This window comes from Episyrphus balteatus, chromosome 1 (assembly GCF_945859705.1).
Source record: "Episyrphus balteatus chromosome 1, idEpiBalt1.1, whole genome shotgun sequence".
Lineage (NCBI taxonomy): Eukaryota > Metazoa > Arthropoda > Insecta > Diptera > Syrphidae > Episyrphus > Episyrphus balteatus.
In genome coordinates, this window is record NC_079134.1 from 97895491 (window position 1) to 97915169 (window position 19679).

Genomic DNA, 19679 nt, shown 5'->3' on the forward strand with positions numbered 1-19679 from the left:
TATGGGTTTTCAGAAACACAAAGAAGAGGATTGTATTTAATCTTTACCATTTTTTTGTAACAGAAAAGAGAAAAGTGCGTACAAACAGACAAAACCATATTTGGCTTCGTATGCAGTAGAGGGTTAAATCCAATTTTTTAAATCCATTCTCGTTAAATCCAAACAAATTTAAACTGCTCTCTGGAGGTCTGTTTAACTTTATAAATCCAGATGTAACATTAATTTTCACAGTGTTCAGTTGTTTTTTCACGTATTTTGTGAAGGAAAAATAAAGATAAATGCAAATTATACAAAATTTATTGAATAAACATAAAATTTTTTTTGAGTGAATAATGTGACCAAAAAATTAAATCCTTGGATTTATGAAATTCAGATTTAAGGGATTGGATTTTAAATTAACTTAAATCCAAACTAAATCCAGAGTGAATAATATGGCCGTAAAAGTAAGAAAAGTTATTTAAATAAACTAAAGCGAAATTGTTAAATATCGGTTTTTTATTTTAAATGCTAAAGGTTATAACAACTAGTGACACTTAGTTATCACTTTGTGGACATAAAATGCTCCACGGAAAATAAGAAATAATAGGTCTGTTTAATGAATCTGATCCGTTCAGAAAAGAACAGAAAAGATACGAAAAGTACAAGTTTGTATGTTCCATGAAGGAAAACCTTGCCTTAAACTGTTCTACAAACTGTCATTTTATGTTTCATGAAGTTGTCCAGCACAGTTTAGTTCAAGTTTTTCTGCTCCTACTTTTGAGGTAGAGCAAATGAGTGAAAAGTGTCAAACAGCAGCTGATTTGTTTTATTCTGACAAAAATATAATAAAATTAATTTAAAATACTGAAAATTTCTTTAGAATCTTATTAATATGAAGAAAAATTCAAAATGAAAACAAATATTCTAATTTTTTGAATATGAAGAAAAATTCAAAATGAAAACAAATATTCTAATTAATTATAATTTATTTGAATTAAAAGTCATAACAAATGAATTTATTTTTTTTTAGTTTCAAAACTGTCAAAACGGATGTTGTACTTTTCTGATCTTTTTTGTTCTGACAGTTTTCACGAATTTGTGCTGTTCTAATCTTTTCTGTTCTAGTTTTTCTTCATTAAACAGACCTAATAAAGTTTTTGTAAAGAAATAAAAGACGATTTACATTGAAATGTCATTTAATTTTGATTATATCTGAAAATAATTTTTAGAAAAAAAAAACAATAATATGCAATATGCAATAATAAAAAGGCATGTTTTTGTGATCAAATAATAATATACTTATACAAATATTGCCTTGCCATTTCTTTATTTCCACTTGCTCTGTAAATTAAGTGTATATTAAAAGCTATTTGGTTTTTCAAACTCAAAAGATTTTCATGTCTCTCAAGTAAATCGTCGTTAAAAGCTAAAGCTTTTTCGTAATAGTGCAGTGCCAAGTGGGTCATACAAGACTGATGATATAATCGTCCAAGATTATAAAAAATTTCTTGTTGAGTAGAAATGCCACACATACGGGATTCAGCATATTTTTTCATAAAAACCAAAGCCTGTCCAATTGCCGCTGTCTTTCTAAGAACTTTTTTTTGTAAAGCTATCTGACTAAAAACCACCGATATGCACAAATATACAATTGGCTCTGGGTGTTCTTTCAGCATTGGAACATATATATTGAGTGCATACTTATATGAGCAACAATACAAATGATAATGAGCGAGAAAAATTCTCATGAAGGATGGACTTCCTCCACGAGCCAAAGCACGTCTTAAAAAACGATGGTAACGAAGATCTTCCCCTTTTTGAATAAGAGTTGTATAAAAGTTCCATACAGCCATTCTGCAAAAGTTTTTCGAGAACATTTCACGGAAATAGGCGAATGAAAAGACGGTGTCATTATTGTAATAGCAAGCTAGAATACCAATGCACTCCAACTCAGATGTGTATTGCATAAATCTCTTAGTCGTTACCATAGCAAAACATAGTTTCTCCATTATCGCATACTTTTTTATTTTAAAGCAAGTGCTGACAAGATCCAAGAACAATTCATATTCGTCTGCGATTGCTAAATCAGAGTTAGATTCTATATTTCCAAAATCAGGCACCTCTCTATGTTCGTCCTGTTTTATAAGTCTTGTTTCTAGGATTGTCTTAACTCCACCTATGTTAACAAAACTAGATCCATTAGATGCCGCTAGCATCTCTTCGCGACTATTTAATTTGAGGGAGTTTCTCGCTAACAAAACATATCCAACATCAACATACTGATCTATTTCGCCAACACCTTTGAGCATAAGACATCTTTCATACAATAATCTTGGATTTATCTTTTCCCCATCAAGATCTTGTTCGAGAGCTTTTAGTGCTTCTCTTGGACGACCTTGCTGTTTTAAAAGAGCCGACAATGTAAATTTAGCCTCATAGCAATATGGAGCCAGTTCAACAACTTTATAATAACATTCTATAGCACGTTCAAATTGATGGAGCTCTCTGAGACATTCAGCGTATTTTAACCATACGAATGCCGGAGGATCAATGTGATCTCCAGTCACTATTGGCAGCAATAACTGAGACGCTTCTTCAAATTTGGACTCTCTCATCATTGCTTCGGCTATGTCAATGTACAAATCTACTCTCTTGCTCAATGATATATATTTATGGACATTAGATATCAAGAATTCCAGTAAATGGAATGCCTTGAGCTGAATTAAACTTATGCATAGCTTAGCACGCAGATCGGCAACCATCTGATCAGGTATAACGCAAAATATTACCAATTCATCACTATTTGCCTGCTTTTCTGTAATCAATTCCAAATCAGCTTGCTCCTGAAGCACCTGAAGAATTCGCCTATATTTTTTATTGATCAAAAGCATCTCTAAATAAAGATTTAATTCTTCCGCGGAGAAAATATGCCTAGCAACTCCATATGCTCCTTCCAATGCTTCTAAAGCAAACCCCATTTTTTTGTGTGCATAAAAATAGGTGGCAACATTTTTTGCAGTTACCAAACAAAGTTCTCCACGCTCTACTGGCACCAAAGGTATCATTTTTAAATATGTGTACATAGCATTATTGCGTTCATTCATTAATTCAAGAAGTTTAGCTTTTCTGAGTCTTAGGTCATAATCTTTGTTTAGGCATTTTATGGCTTTAGAGTAATATATTCGAGCTCTAGAGTAGTTTTTTTGCTCAATATAAAGCTCGGCTATTCTTATCCATTGGTCCCTGTTGTGTGGATCCAAATGAGCAGCAATAGTTAAAAAATTCATATATTTTTCCTTGTCTCGCGTTTCGTTAATCTCGGCTAATGTGAAGAATGGTTCTGGAGCTAGTGGGTTCTGCCGAATGATTTCTAAGCAGATTTTTTCAGCCATTTCAATATTTCCGCGTGCGAAACTAAGGTTTGCTTCGCCCATTAAACCCAATAATGTTGCATTAAGAACAGGTCGCTTGCGAAAAGTGCTGCGCATTCTTCGTGCGCTTCCGTGCATTGTGTTCGAAAATTCATCCATTGAAGTGTCTACTTGGTTGGTTTGATTCTGGTTAGAAAAAGCTGCAAAATTTCTTTCTTCTTGGTGAGTAGATGGCCTGGTATCGGGAGGTGGTTTGTCATCGTCCTCCTCCGCGTCAAGGCGGGTATAAACATCAGGAAAATCAACCTCACCACTAACAAATTTTTGGATAAGTGTTTCTTCAGTTTCTTCGTTGCTTCCCGTGTTGGGTGTAATTTTTTTGGGTGAGTCTGGGATAATGTCAATAAATTCAAGTGGCCGAGTTTCTTGAAATTCAGAAAGCTCACTTTCCGGCACTTCTGCACTGTCAAGAACTTCAATGACAAAGTCACCAATTATTTCTGAATCCATTTTGAAAATTGGTTTTATATTTTTAAACTATCAGTCCCATTTTACTAAACAAATCGAGTATCTTCGAAATTTTACCCCGTTAATAAAGCGTTTTGAATCCGAATTGAATCAGGATTAAGGTCTATACATACCTGGATCGAATTGAATCCTGATTTGTCGATAGGGAAGTTCGAACATTTGTCCTTGTCTTCTCTTTCTATTTACAGTTACTATTTTGACGTTTTAAACTCGGCGAAAATCAAAACAAACCAGCAAAAACAAACCAACAAAACAAAAAAGCAAAAAATACAGCATAGAAATATTTATTTTAAATTCCGTAATTTTTTCGATTTTTAGACACTAAATTAAGTTATAGTAGAACGTTACTACCAAAAAAACACTTGAAATCGATTTGTATGAGTTTTTTTTTACAAACAACAGTTCTTTAAAATTGCGCGCGTCCTTGAAAAATTTGGTTTGTTTTGATCTTCACCCAGTTTAGGAGATATTTTTTTCTATTTTCTTTTGTTCTTTTGGTACTGACAGATGAGCGAAATTCCGAATGCGGGCCCTATTTCATAGGTGATACATCACATACAATTGAATACATCATACATTAAATTTTTTTCATACATTATATACAATTCTCTGTTTGTCCTGCTTCTACGAATAAGAAGTACCTAAATGAGTGTATATCTCTTTTATAGTGTAGGATAGCGTGGAAAAAACTGTCAAAAATAAATCCAACGCTGTCTTTCGAACCATTCTGGTGTGTGATAGAATTAAAACCAAAGTGTAATTCAAATTCAAAAACCCTTTAAAATCATTCTTAAACACAATTGCAAAAACTTTTATAGAATTAAATAGTGAGAAAATAAGTCTTAGTTAATAAAAAAACAAATAAAACAATAAAAACAATAGGGGTATTCACGATCTGGTGCAACAGGCCTTGTAAAAATGTAAAATTTTATTTTTGTACAATAGATCGTGAACGCCCCTTTTCTTATCTATAGTAAATATTGAAGCATGAATGAAATCCATGATGTTTTTTTTTTAACAGGGTTGTTCCTCCACTGTTGCTTCTTCTTTTTTTTTCATTTCTTATAATTTAATTCTTTGTTTTGTTCGGGTTAATTAATTTTCACAAATTATTTTACATCAAAAGTAACTAAATTACGGGACATGAGTACCGACAAGCCGACAACCATAATAAACAGAATAAAAAAGACAAACTGTTTATCATGGGCGACGCGACGGTGAGCTGCCATCTGTCAAAAATAATTTTACTCTATTGTATTTTTATTTTGCAATAGAACTAGGGTATAGCAAAAGTGCAAGACTGTTGTAAAATTTTAATCCGTATATTTTGTTGTTGTAGTATTGTAAGATTTTACACTTTTGCACTTTTGCAATGATACAAGACCAGTTGCATGGTTCGTGAATACCCCTAATAATGTATTGCTGTGTAAAATTGTGCAAAAGATATTTTTATAACTATTCAGAGACCCTATCCTTTCACATGTGAATACACTTTATTTGCAACATAAAAGTATGTAAAGTGAATTTATTCATATAAATAGATTATCGTAGAATAATTTCGAATTGTTTTCTGGTAGAATGTGAAATTACTCTTTCCATTTGTTATTTTTTTTTTCTCACTAGTGCAAGTTTAATGTGAAAAAGAGTATATAAATTATTAGGAAAAAAATTAAGCTTTTTTTAAGTTTTCCATTCAGAAATATGTTTGAAAATTTTCACTTAAGTGCTTTTACACTTTTAAGCCAATGTAGTTAATGCTTAGATGCCAATATTTTATATTTATTATTTAAAAAAAACCATAAATAACGTGTTTCATAAAAAATATAAATTTTCAAGTAGATAAAACGTTGCGCCTTGCGAACAACCATCTTACTGCACTCCGTCCCTGATTCAATGCAAATGCGTTTGTGTAACTAATGTCGTTTTCCAAAATTCAAGGAGTGACACTCCTAGCTATATAATCACTCCAAAAGGAGTGATTTCAAATTCCAAAATTGAAAAAGGAGTGAATTTTTGGAGTGAATTCTTCACTCCCAAAATTTTGAAGGAGTGACGGAGTGATTACCAATACTTCTACATTTGACTTCATGGACTGCTTGTCAAATTGTTGGGTGGTTGTTTTAACTTTTTTTTGTGAAGGAAATTATATTTATTTACAAGAAAATTCAATAAAGTATTGTAAAAAATCACTAAAAGTGAATTTAAAAGATTGTGTTATTATTTTATTCATTATTTCGTATTACAAACACATGCAAAGCAAACGTCAAATCACTCCACTTGTCAAATTCTTCGTGAACAAATTCCAAAATTGCACGAAAAAGGAGTGATTCACTCCCATAATTTTGGAAAACGACATAATACTTCTTTGTAAAAGTGAAAAAAATGTCACACTTTTTTCTTCAAACACCCATTCAAAAATGGGCACCAATCTGTCAGGTCGGCCCTTAATTTTTATTTTTCAATCGCTGTAAACAGGAAATTTGTTTTTGTTTTAATTTATAAAATGTCATTTAAAAATATTATAAATTGAAAAATAACAAATTTTCGTCGTGTTTCATCGCGGAAAATGGTAAATAATTGTTTAAAAATTAGTGGTGTGCGTGGTTTATCGGTTTTTGTGCGTTTTTCGTCGGTATTTTAAACAATTAAGCAAAAGTCGATACGATTGTACTTTTTTCGATACACTTGGCTTGGCTAAAGTACACAAATACACTATTACTAAATTCGATGCAGTTTTGTCCTTCCGCTTATTTCAATGTAAAAGGTATTCTGGATCAATTTTTTCTTTTCAATTCTTCCAAGATATTGTCAAAACTGCAATATTAGTCAAATACACGTTTGATTTGAAACGGTCAAGGATTTATTTAAAGTCTTTATTTAATTTTCTTCAAAGAAATAAAATTTTCTTTTCAGGACATTACTTTTTTGTTTACATGTGAAGCTATAACTACATTGGCTCAAAAAGTGAAAAAGTACAAAAGTGAAAATTTTCAAACGCATTTTTGGATAGTTTTTCAGGCTGAAAAATTAAAACAAATGATGCAGAAAGCTTATTTTATGGTGTAAAAAACAATTTTTATACTTTTTTCACAAAACAATTGCGCTAGCCAGAAAAAAAATATTTTCACTTTTGTAGTTTTCAAAAAGTGGTGTATGTAGTTAAGCCTTGAGATTTATTAAAAAAAAAAATTGGCACAGGTTAGGTTTTTTAATTTATTTTTTTTTGTTGGAAAATTCACCTCAATTTTCATAGCCATTGACGATAAAATTAAAGCCTATATTTTGAAGATTATACACCTGCAGTAATTCTGCATATTTACATATTTCACTGCATATTTACATTATCACGAAAGACCAAAGTTTTGAGTTGTAATGAAACATCAGTGTTTTGCAGTTGTAAACTGTAAATAGGATCACAGTAACAAAGAACAAAATCAAAAATGACCTCCAAAGTTTTTCCGATTTCTTTGAAAAAAAAAATTAATTTAGTTTTTGGTTTATCTTAAAGTTTTTCGTTCATTCAAAATACATTTTTCGAATTCTTCTTTAATAAAATTTGAAAGATTCAAAAAGTTAAATTCGATACACGTTTTATTTCACTTTCGATACAATGCTCAAAGACGATTTTTGAACCCTGCTTCACAGTACTACCTAAAACAGAAATATTTCTACTTTTTTCAACATTTTCAGCCCAATTCCTGTTTGGGTACTCTGGAATGGTATAGTTTTGTACATTATTTTTGACAAAAGTAGAAATATTTCTGTTTTAGACAGTACCCAAACAGACCTATTATGTGTACTGTGGTACTTCTTATTCTTAGGTCTGCTTCTACACGAAGACGTTAAGTTCAAGATTCAATGAAGAGTAAGGGAGAAAGAACGTTCGAAAAAAAGGGATGGAAGATTTTCTACCCAGTGAGTTGCCTGTCAAAAATTTTGAGACTCACTATGACGTTTCTTTTTGATCTTGTTCTTTTTTTTTTTGCTGTTTCACTTTATACTCAAATATTTCCGTTGCACATAGAGCCCGCCGGAAATATACAAAAGTATAGTTTGGTGCTTATTTTGGAATAAAAATACATACGAAAACGAGAAGAAAAAAAAAATAGCTGTCAAATTTGCGTCTGATAAAAAATACTACGTGTAGAAGCGCGCGATGCACCGAAGGGAAAATCAAATGGAAATTTGAAGATAATTTTTGCGCCTTGCGTTTTCGTGTAGAAGCAGACTTTCATAGATTTCATTGGAAGTAATGTATAAAATCTATTTGGTTGTAGTTGATGTATTTCATGGTATAAAAAGACAAGGTATGATCATTAGAGCCGCCATCTTACAAAATGGGGTAGTAAGGTTTTGACGTTTGATATTTGGCAAAGTAAAAAGCAACAACAATTTCCCAGACAAATTTGTTTACAACAACAATTTCAATGGGCAGCAGTCAAAACCTTAAGTAGCCATTTTTAAGTTTTGACAGTTCTCGATACTAATTTTTTTCTAACGATCATACCTTCTCTTTTTAAATCATGGGTGTATTTATTTTGACATTTCGTTTGAATGACCCTTCAAGCAAACGAGTCCGACCTCGGTCCGAATCGGCTCCGACTTAAGTCCGACCTCGACTACGAAACGGGTCCCACGGCGGCGGCCCAAATTAGTATGGCATTATAATCACCGCTGGCGCTAAGCCGATTGCATATTTATTGGCATTTTCACCACGATTTCTCCTTCGACTTTGTGTTCATACACAAAAAGTTGCAAGTGTGTGAGTGCAACCTCGTTTTTCGCGTTTTGAGGTGGGTGTGCTTTCTGAGTTCGGTTTACTTGCTTGAAGGGAAAAAAATAACAACAGTCATCTGTTTACCACGGATATTTTTTTTTCAAGAAAAAATTTCGTTTCTTCACCACTTATTTTTTTTTTTTTTGGGAAATTTGAAGAACAGCTGATTCGCTTTCACAAACGTATCGGATACTAAGGTATTTTGGATAGCCTATCCAATGCGTACGTAAACACACCCCACAGTACACATAATAAGGTAATATATTCCGAACCTAGTCAAAGTTTTTCGGTTTTTTTGTGTTTTTCGTCGGTAATTTAAAAACAATAAAGAATTACGGTAGCAGACATTGGTCGCCAAATTGTTATGTTTTGACAATTTGGCGACCGATGTCAATTTGGAAGATATTACCTTTTTATGTGTACTGTGGTTTGAATAGAAGTAATTAAGTTAAATATCAAGAAGAACAAAATGATAAACATAAGTATTTTTAATTAAAAACAGAATTCGGACGCACTTTTTTAACCCTTTCGAACCCAAGCTATGAAAATCAATATTAAAAAATGTTTTTCAGTATTATCGTATCAAAAACATCACAACTAAGAAATATGAATAGCAGAAAGGTATTTTCGAAAATTAGTTTGGAAGATATTACCTTTTTATGTGAACTGTGAACACACCCATTGTTAGCATTAGCTCTGTTCTTTGTTTATAACATTGACCTACTATATATGGACTGCTAGTCGTTTGACTTTTCCATACAAAAATTGAAAAAAAAATAATTCTAGTTCTTTCTAGCTCCACTAGCGGTATAAACTTAAACGGCGAAAAGAGGAAAGTTTTAATGAATGATATTCGCTGTCAAAAGGTAGTGCTTTCTCTGTTTTTCTATATTTGTTCCTTTCGCACTTCGTCAAAAATGTTGCACTTATTCTCCGCTTTTTTTTAGGGCGCTAGTGTCGCGAAGAAACAAGTGGAACCAACCTGAATATAATTCTAGCAGTCCATATATATTAAGTCAATGGTTTATAAAATATATAAATCATGAAAAAAACAGTGCCACCAAAATAGTAAGTTAACGAACGAACTAAAAAACATGTCAAATTTCAAACAGAAATGTATATCTCATCTCCTTACTCGCATTATTGAATTCGATCTAAGCGCCCTCGTGACCACTCAGGTAACGAACAAACTAAAAAATTTCACTTCATGATAGAACTATACTGCCCATAATCTCGTAAAGGCTCTAACTACACTTTTCTTACTTCTGAGTTATAGAGGGAAACAGTAAATCTAATATCGCAATTTGCATATAAAAATGAAAAAAATTAAAAGTTCATTTTGAATTTTCTGACGTATTTGAAGACCTAGGCTAAAAAAATAAATGAGGATAAATCAGAGACAATGCCCTAATTCCAAATATGCAAAAAACTCAAAATCGAAAATTTTGTAGTTAGGGCCTTTACGAGATTATGGGCAGTATAGATTTCATATAAAAAAGGCCCTGTTCCTTTGGGAGGTGGCAAAGTACTACTAGTAGTTTAGTAGCGATTTTCAATGGAACGCACTTTCATCGAATTCAATACAAATCGTATCTACTCGGGAAGAAGAGCATGAGTAGATGATAGTACTAGATTGACCAAAACATCTACTATAGTAGTAAACTACTCCAATGGAACAGGGCTATAGGAAAATTCCAAAAACTATCTTTGTCTTTTCCTTTTCTAATTTGACATTTTGTGGGCAGGGAAAAGGTAAACAAAAACATATGGTTACACACACTTACAACAAACACTGTACGAACAGTGTTCGAAATCATTTAACCACAAAAACTTTTCATATTTATTTTGGAAAACACGAACCAAATTCACAAATTAAAATTCAATCTCAATTCGCGCCTCCTTTTGTTTGTTTATGTCTTCACCAGCCCAGCTATAACTATATTTTTTTTTCTGTTTTCTTTTGACTATTTTCTTTCACTAGCCCCGTTCCATTGGAGGTGGTAGTTTACTCCTTAGAGGATATAATATATGGAGTGCTTGTGCTGTTAGTTCCGTGAAGCTTTTATAGAGGGCTCTAGTTTCTTTAAGTTTTTCGATGAGTGCAAGCCTCCATTTTATTTTCATTGATGGCTGTCATCAACAAGCGTGTTTATTTACAGCTGCGGAACCGGACTTGCACTGAAAAACGAAGGCAGCGACCCCTATACATGCATATGGCGTTACAATGTATTAGGTATAGGAACTAGCACTCCATATATTATATCTTCTAAGGTTTACTCATGAGTAGATCTAGTACTAGAACTAACACATGATCTTCTACTCGAGGAGATAAGAATGTGTAGTTGTTGTACTAGATTTCTACTCACGAGTAAACTACCACCTCCAATGGAACAGGGCTATTGACAAGCTTTGGAAGTTCCCCCTTAGTTAACCACAGTACACATAAACATTAGGGGTATTCACGATCTGGTGCAACAGGCCTAGTAAAAATGTAAAATTTTATTTTTTTACAATAGATCGTGAACGCCCCTCTTCTTATCTATAGTAAATATTGAAGCATGAATGATGTTTTTTTTCCTCCACCGTTGCTTCTTCTTTTTTTCCATTTTTTATAATTTAATTCTTTGTTTTGTTCGGGTTAATTAATTTTCACAAATTATTTTACATCAAAAGAAACTAAATTACGGGACATGAGTAGCGACAACCATTATAAACAGAATAAAAAAGACAAACTGTTTATGATGGTCGACGCGACGGTGAGCTGCCATCTGTCAAAAATAATTTTACTCCATTGTATGTTTATTTTGCAATAGGGTTAGAGTATAGCAAAAGTGCAAGACCATTGTAAAATTTCAATCCATATATTTTGTTGTTGTAGTGTTGTAAGATTTTACACTTTTGCAATGATACTAGACCAGTTGCATCGGATCGTGAATACCCCTATTATCATGTTTTGACAATTTGGCGGCCAATGTCATTTCGGAATATATTACTTTTTTATGTGTATTGTGTTATGTCGTTTTCCAAAATTACGGGAGTGAATCACTCCTTTTTCGTGCAATTTTGGAATTTGTTCACGAAGAATTTGACAAGTGGAGTGATTTGACGTTTGCTTTGCATGTGTTTGTAATACGAAATAATGAATAAAATAATAACACAATCTTTTAAATTCACTTTTAGTGATTTTTTACAATATTTTATTGAATTTTTTTGTAAATATAATTTCCTTCACAAAAAAAAGTTAAAACAACCACCCAACAATTTGACAAGCAGTACAAGCAGTCAAATGTAGAAGTATTGGTAATCACTCCGTCACTCCCTCAAAATTTTGGGAGTGAAGAATTCACTCCAAAAATTCACTTCTTTTTTAATTTTGGAATCTGAAATCACTCCTTTTGGAGTGATTATAGCTAGGAGTGTCACTCCTTGAATTTTGGAAAACCACATTAGTTAACATCTGCGAATAAAAGAACGCACTTCAGCTGTGGGAAATTCTGAATTGACGTGCAGCTTTGACTTATCCTTATTATGTGTATCTTTGGCTATTGTCTGACAAGCTTTTAATTTAGCTTTTGTATCTTCAAAATACTTTATATTCTGAGCGGACAGCGGAGGTCAACTATAAGGAAAATTGTAAGTAATTGCTTTATTAAATAATTTTTTTTATATCAAATAAACTTTATTTCTTTGTAGCTATCGCAATGATGTTTTCTTTGGCCCGGAACTTGCCTAGCACATTTAAGTAAGCTTGCATTTGCTTTCAATGACAATGAAAATCTGATTACATAAAAAAAGATCCGGCAAATGAACAAAAAATATTTTCCATGTTTTATTTATAAATTATACTTCCAGGTCTGCTATAAGATTTAAACATACCTTACCATCATTGCCTTTCGATTATGGTGCTCTTGAACCTATTATTTGTAAGGAGATAATGGAAGTAATACATTTATGAGGAAATCTGCAAACATAAATCCTCATAATAAATATAATTGAAACTATCGTTATAGATTCATCATACGAAACACCATCAAACTTATGTCACTAATCTCAATGCAGCCGAAGAACAATTAAAAGATGCACAGTCAAAGAATGATGTCTCAAAAATCATATCCCTGGGTGGCGCTTTACGCTTTAATGGGGGTGGTCATATTAACCATTCAATTTTCTGGCAAAATCTTACCCCAGATCGTACGGAACCATCAAAAGAGCTTAAAGCTGCTCTGGAACAACAGTTTTCCAGTTTCGACAATTTCAAAAAGGAATTGACTACTTTAACTGTTGCAATCCAAGGATCTGGTTGGGGATGGTTGGGATACAATAAAAAGACTGGAAAATTGCAACTTGCTGCTTTACCAAACCAAGATCCTCTTGAAGCCAGCACAGGTATGACAGTTTTCAATATTTTAATTAGAATTATGTTTTTGTTGGTTGGAAAGGTTTTATCAATTTATTTAAAGGTCTTGTACCATTGCTCGGTATTGATGTGTGGGAGCACGCTTATTATCTACAGTATAAAAACGTAAGGCCCTCTTATGTTGAAGCAATTTTCGAGATCGTTAATTGGAAGGATGTTTCAAACAGATTTGCTGTTGCAAAGTAAAGTTTGATAGCTGCTCTTTGTGATATAATGTTATTTAAAAATTATCGATGTCGTTTTCGTTTTATTTAGTGAAAATAAAAATAAAATAACAACGGCACTGCGATTGCAGTTATTCATTTCGTGTTTGAAAATTTACTCTTAAAGCCTAGTACGCTGCTGATGCGAAACGAAAAAAAATCCCATATAAAATTAGGGAAAAAAATATTTTTACTTTTGTACTTTTGCAAAAAGTGGCCAATGTAGTTAAGGCTTTAAGCCTTAACTACATTGGCTCAAAAAGTGAAAAAGTACAAAAGTGAACATTTTCAAACGCATTTTTGTATGGTTTTTCGGGCTAGAAAATTAAAATAAATGATGCAGAATGCTTATTTTTCCGTCCAAAAATCAATTTGTAAACTCTTTTTTACAAAAAAATCCCGCTAGCGAAAAAAAAAATATTTTCACTTTTATACTTTTTCAAAAAGTGGTGAATGTGGTTAAGGCTTTACTCTCCAAAACGAAAAAAAATTTTGGAACAAGAAAAATGACCTGGACATGGACAATTAACTTATGGCCTAGGTCTTTTAAAAGTGTTAGTTCTGCTCTCATTACAGACAGTCTTGTTCTCATCACAAAAAGTGTATACACAAATTGCTTTTTTCACTATGTCAGCTATTACATGAAGCCTCAAGAGGCGCGCCTCTTTTCATAACCAATGAGTGCAAAGAGAAAGAAGATAAAACAAAAAATTATCCGACCGGAGAGTCGTGGGCCAAAATTCCGAGACTCTTTTTTGACGTTTCTTTTTCCACTCTTTCTTTTTTCAACATTCCCTTTCATTTCTTTTTGCTTCTTGGTGGAATACAACAACAACAATACTTAAATCAAAAAAGAAATGCCAAATTTGAGTCTTTGACTCAAGAGGCATCGTGTAATAGTACGCGCCTCACAGAATGATTATCAAAAGAAAATTCGAAAAAAGAGTCAAGCCTCTTGAGGCTTCATATAATAGCTGACTATGGACATTCAATGTTCTCAGTGTAATTTTCTTACTTCTAAAAGTGATCTAATTTCTTGCGGAGTTTGTCAATCAAGTTTTCATTTCAAATGCACTAAAATAAGTAAAACTGACCGGACTACGCTTGAATCAAATGATGAAATATTCTGGAAGTGCGGTATATGCAAAAACATTTCTTTTTTAAGTTGTTTGCCGAAAATAAGAGATCTGTATCGTTTCTTTGAATTCGATGATCTTTTAAAGCCCTCGAGTAACTCGCTCCAAGGTTTCGTCAACGGGTACGGAAAGAGAAAAAAACAAACAATTGCAACTGTTTACAGAGAAAGCTCTTCTCTCATCTGCTCCTCGAGTGCGGCAAATTTGTTCTCCTCTATCCAAAAACTCCCGCACATCATCTCCTGCTCTAAACAATGGCACAAATAAATCTCAGAAAAAACCGGTTTCGTCGTTTAAGCGTGTGGCAACTACAACAAGCAAATCGAGCTCTTCTTACCAGAGGGACGATATTGCTAATAATACTGATTGCAATTTGAAAGCTTCGACATCTAAAGGGAATGGTGCGTCGACAAACTATACTAAAAAACTATAGTTTGGTTTTGGATTGGTGCTGCTGTTGAGAAAGGAATACCTAGAGACGCGACTTCGGTCGGTTGGTTTTTCTCTTCCACCCTAAAAGCTGCAATGAGAAAAAACTCCACACGCAGTGGCGTAAGGGGGGGGGCTCAAGCATGGTCAACATACCTAATGGTTTCTTTGAGCAATTTCCATTTTGCGCTTCTGATTTGGATTAAAAAAGCAATATAGGATGAAAAAATATATTTTTTTTTTTTTTCATTTCATTGAAAATTAGCTTTTGAGACTTTCATGTTCTGCATTTCACTTTTTGCGCATTCATTTCCCAAAAGTGAAATTAAGTGTAATGCATTTTTTCACACACTCATGTAGATTTTCAGATAGAATTGATTTCACTTTGTTTTGTTCATGAATTTGGTGCTTTTTTCAATGAATCTGAAATTTTTGAACAAAATATTATAATATTTTGTTCAAAAATTCAAAACAATAAAAGTGTAAGTTTTAATAATTATCAACCCATACCCCGACTCAAGATAGCCCGACTCATCGCAACTCGACTCAGGTAAGAACTCGACCTGAGTCGAGTTGCGATGAGTCGGGCTATCTTGAGTCGGGGTATGGGTTGAATCGGGCTGTCGTGGGTCGGGGTGTACAAAGTCGTGTTGTCCTGAGTCAGGCTATACCCTTCCCGAAATATCATAATTTATCACAGACTCTGTGCTTGCAGTTCACAATCCTCCAAACACCCTGGGGAATTGCGCACTGCCTCTGTGCTTGCAATCTCATTCGCTTCACACTTTATCTAAATTATTTTTCTTTTAAAATTTGCATGTTTTTCATGTCACTTGCATATTTGATCTGTCTCGCAAAATATGTCTTCTTATTTTGTCTTTAAAATTCCGCTTTTTCCATTAAAATTGCATCCATGTTCAAAGCAGCAGTAATTTCACTTTAGAAACAAAATTAAAATGAATGATCCTTCAGTCTTGACCGCCGAGTTTCCAGTCTTGGTATTTTTTCAACTGACGTTTGCCTACAAGCTGCGACGCGAAGTGTGGTGAACATTGAATGGACGAACAAACGAGATTTAACACATTTCTACGACTCAATTTCAAACAAAAAATGATTCAAATTATAAGAAACCAATTGATACTAATGTAAGAATACTAAAATTTGCATTTTGTTTGCTAAAATAAGAAAAATTTGTAAAAACAATTTGGTAGTTACGAATTGCAGTTTGGTTGCTACGAATTGTCAAACTCTTTTCGCGTTCCACATACCATCCACACTACAACGAATAAATTGTTCGCGCGCGACTTAACCTCAAAATTACTTGTGTTTTTGTTTTCTATTCTGGTCATGGCTGCGGAGAACATGGAGAAAAGGGTAATTACAAATTAAATAAAAACACAAATAATTTTTTAAATATCATGAATATTCATATGACTTAACCCTTAACTATAGTGGTGGGTCCAGGGGACCCACATCTACTTTTAAAAAGTTAATAAAAACCGTTGAAAATGAATTTTCTCTTTTTTTTTTTTTTGTTTCTTCTTCTAAAATTGTTATCTTATAATGCTTAAAAAAAAAATTTATTTTTTTGCATTCAACAAATCTTACTTTCAATTCAGTGAAACTATGCAAGGAACGATGGAACCCAATTGACAATTCGTCGCTGTCTGCGAATTGAAATATTAACTCCCCTTCAAGCAAACAGGTCCGACCTCGGTCCGAATCCGCTCCGCCTGAGGCGGAGCTGAGTCCGACTTCGGATCAGAAACTGGTCCGAAGGCGGCTCAAATTAGTATGGAAATTATAATCACCGCGAAGTCGATTGCATATGTATTGGTGTGGTGAAAATCTCCATTCCGAGAAAACGGAAAAAAACCTACCAGAAAGAGGAATAAGAAAGGGATGACATTTCGCATTTGCGACCAAAAAAAGAACAAGATTTATTTTTTTTTCACTGAAACTGTTTTATTTTTTATTTTATTTTGGCAAACGAAATTTTCACAATAAATACAATATAAAATAAAATACATTTTTTTTCATTTTATTTCATTTGATGCTGCTGCTGTTGTTGGTGTTTTTTTAGATACCCAATCGCATGTTTCACCTTCTAGATTTTTCTTCATCATTAGAGATTACATCTACAACACAAGAAGAAACAACATTTTAACCCTTTGTTCCCGGAGGTACTAAGTTTTTCGAATATCTGTATAAAAACTAGAATTTCAGATAGAATGTACATTTTTAATAACGGATTTAAATAAAAAAAAATGTATAGATTTCTTTAAATCTTTTATTGTTGTTTTAAAAAGTGGTCTCAGGACGAAACCAGTAGGAAACAAAATACAATATAGTTTTAAGTCTAAAAGTTGTGGTATGCTGCAAACATTTTTTTTTATCATTCAAGCATAATCCCACCTCACAGCTGGAACAGGACCACCTCGTACTGTGAGGCTCAGATGCCGGACTGGCAATGTGCACAACGTCGTGATGAGCTATTTTACACTTCAGAAATTTCCGATGTAGTGAGCTTAGAGCAAGCTACTTACTATCTACAATCAGAGGCTACAATCAGAGCTATGTTTCGGCATATGATCACATTTGTCAAACCTTTTTTCGTATGGCACTTTAGTCTTGAAATGACTAACTTTAACATGAGAACCTCTACAATATTTGCTTCTGGATCTCTTTCTTCTTCCCCAAAACTCTCAGATTCGCTATCCGATGGTATTTCTTCAAAGAGTAACTGCATTTTATCCGAATCCATGGCCTCTAGATGAAGATGTCAATATTGTTCTTTGTCTAAAAACAAACAACAAAAAAATGGTTGTTTCCTACTGGTTTCACAGCTAAACCACATAGAAAAAGTTTGATAAATGGTTTACATAACATGTATTTCCACAAACTTTATTTTTTATAACAAAAAAAGAACAACAATATTTGTATATAATGCACTTTACTTACTTGTTTTTCTCAAAAACCATCAAATTAATGATATTTATTCGCAGCCTGAAAAAATCACTCCACATGACACGAATGATCAAACTAAATGCTCCAATTAGCAATTACAACGCACTTTAAACAACAAAAACTATTTTTTAACGTTAAGAAATTAATTACGGTGTATACAAATCCATTTGGTTTTATCGTAAAACAACTAGAAAAAAAGATACAAAACATTAAGAGTGTGGTTTCACTGCGAAACCACTAGGAAGCAAAGGGTTAACCCAAACACTTTGAGCGATATATAAAACATACCTTTTTTGTTTTCCATATTGTTTATAATTTATTAAAATTGTTTATAATTAATAAACTAACATTATACAAACAACGACACGAGACACGACGAGACCAAACACTTCAACAAAAAATAACAAAATGACGCTTTGGCCCTTGTTGGCCTTGTCTTTCTTTTCCTTTTCTCATTTTTCACCACGATTCTCGTTCGACTTTGTGTTCATACATAAAAAGTTGCAAGTGTGTGAGTGCAAGCCCGATTTTCGCGGTCTGAGGTCGGAGTTTCTTTGTTGAACTCAGTTTTCTTGCTTGAAGGGTCATGTGAAAGATATGTCAAAATATGCGACCATCCACAGTTCGCAGTTCGTAGTTCGTAGCTCATGTGCAAAGTCCTTAAGAAGTACAGGAAGGGGTGTTTATCCAAATAAGTGAAGCCGCTTTTTATTAATGTGAGTTGTACAGATGCACATGTATTGCTACAGGGTCAGAGTGCAGATATATTGTTCACTCAAGGGGTGCCAACAGAAATGTAACTGGTCTCGTGAGAGACTTCCGTATAAATGCTATTTTTCATCATAATTATATACGAATTTTAAACTGTTTTTTTTTCGTAAACTAAAAACAGACTGAAAATTGTTCTAAAATCATCAAGAGTAGCTGAAACATTGGCGGTCAATGATTGCATCGCCTTGTCATCACCAATAAAAGTGAGATCGCCCCTGGAAAACGAGCTCGAAATTTGACAGATTATATAAAATTTTTGACAGTTTATATAAATTTGTTTTTTTTTTTTTTATTTTTTTGTGGCTTCACTCGTGGTGTGTTCTTTTATTCGACGATGTTAACTTGTTAACAATAGTTAACTTTCATCGTTCCTAAATGAGAAAAAAGTTACAAAGTGTAACATCGTGACGTCACAACATCGTTCCTAAATCCAATGTTGAAGTGTCAAATACTTACATTTTGTTACTCTTTTCAACTCAGCTCCTGGACTTGAGTTTCAATGTCAATCTGTCAAACACAACTAAATGGGGAGGAGAGGGAATGATGTGAGAAGAGAATTTCTTGTTTGTTTCCATATTTGAAATTATTGAATGCATATTTTTAGCCGTTTTTTATTATCACTTGATCCATTTAGATCATTAATTAAAATGTATTACAACAACTACATGAGATCTTGCAAGATCACGATTCATGATCCTGATGAAAAGCAAGATCACGATTCGTGATCCTGATGAAATGCAAGATCTCATGTAGTTGTTGTAATACATTTTAATTAATGATCTATATGGATCAAGTGATAATAAAAAACGGCTTTTGTTTCAATTTGCTTAGAATTCAATTAAAAAGAATTATTTCAGTGCCAAATTAATTTTTTCTTGTTTATTCATTCATAAAATTAATCTCAAAAATTTTTCTTTTGACAGATCAACAAAATGTAACATTAGTCGTTCCTAAATCAAAGTTGAAATTTTCTGACAAAATCTAACAAAAACAAATACAACGATTTTTTTGACACAACAACCAAAGTTAACTATATTTAGTAAAAGAACGGACCATCGCCAACTCTATAGGTGTGATATACACCCATAAACAAAAAATACC

The 19679-nt window shown here is 33.0% G+C and overlaps 2 protein-coding genes across 2 annotated transcripts; one reads left to right on the forward strand and one right to left on the reverse strand.

Annotated features, from left to right (window-relative positions):
- Positions 1-1157: 1157 nt before the first annotated feature.
- LOC129906643 (general transcription factor 3C polypeptide 3) lies at positions 1158-3979 on the reverse strand. Its single transcript, XM_055982473.1, has one exon. It carries the CDS (start codon positions 3858-3860, stop codon positions 1263-1265), a length of 2598 nt encoding a protein of 865 aa, XP_055838448.1. The 5' UTR covers positions 3861-3979; the 3' UTR covers positions 1158-1262.
- Positions 3980-12154: 8175 nt separating this feature from the next.
- Positions 12155-13370, forward strand: LOC129906646 (superoxide dismutase [Mn], mitochondrial). The gene is made up of 5 exons (XM_055982481.1): positions 12155-12288; positions 12349-12397; positions 12508-12595; positions 12666-13041; positions 13116-13370. Exons 2-5 carry the CDS (start codon positions 12357-12359, stop codon positions 13256-13258), a joined length of 648 nt encoding a protein of 215 aa, XP_055838456.1. The 5' UTR covers positions 12155-12288; positions 12349-12356; the 3' UTR covers positions 13259-13370.
- Positions 13371-19679: the final 6309 nt, after the last annotated feature.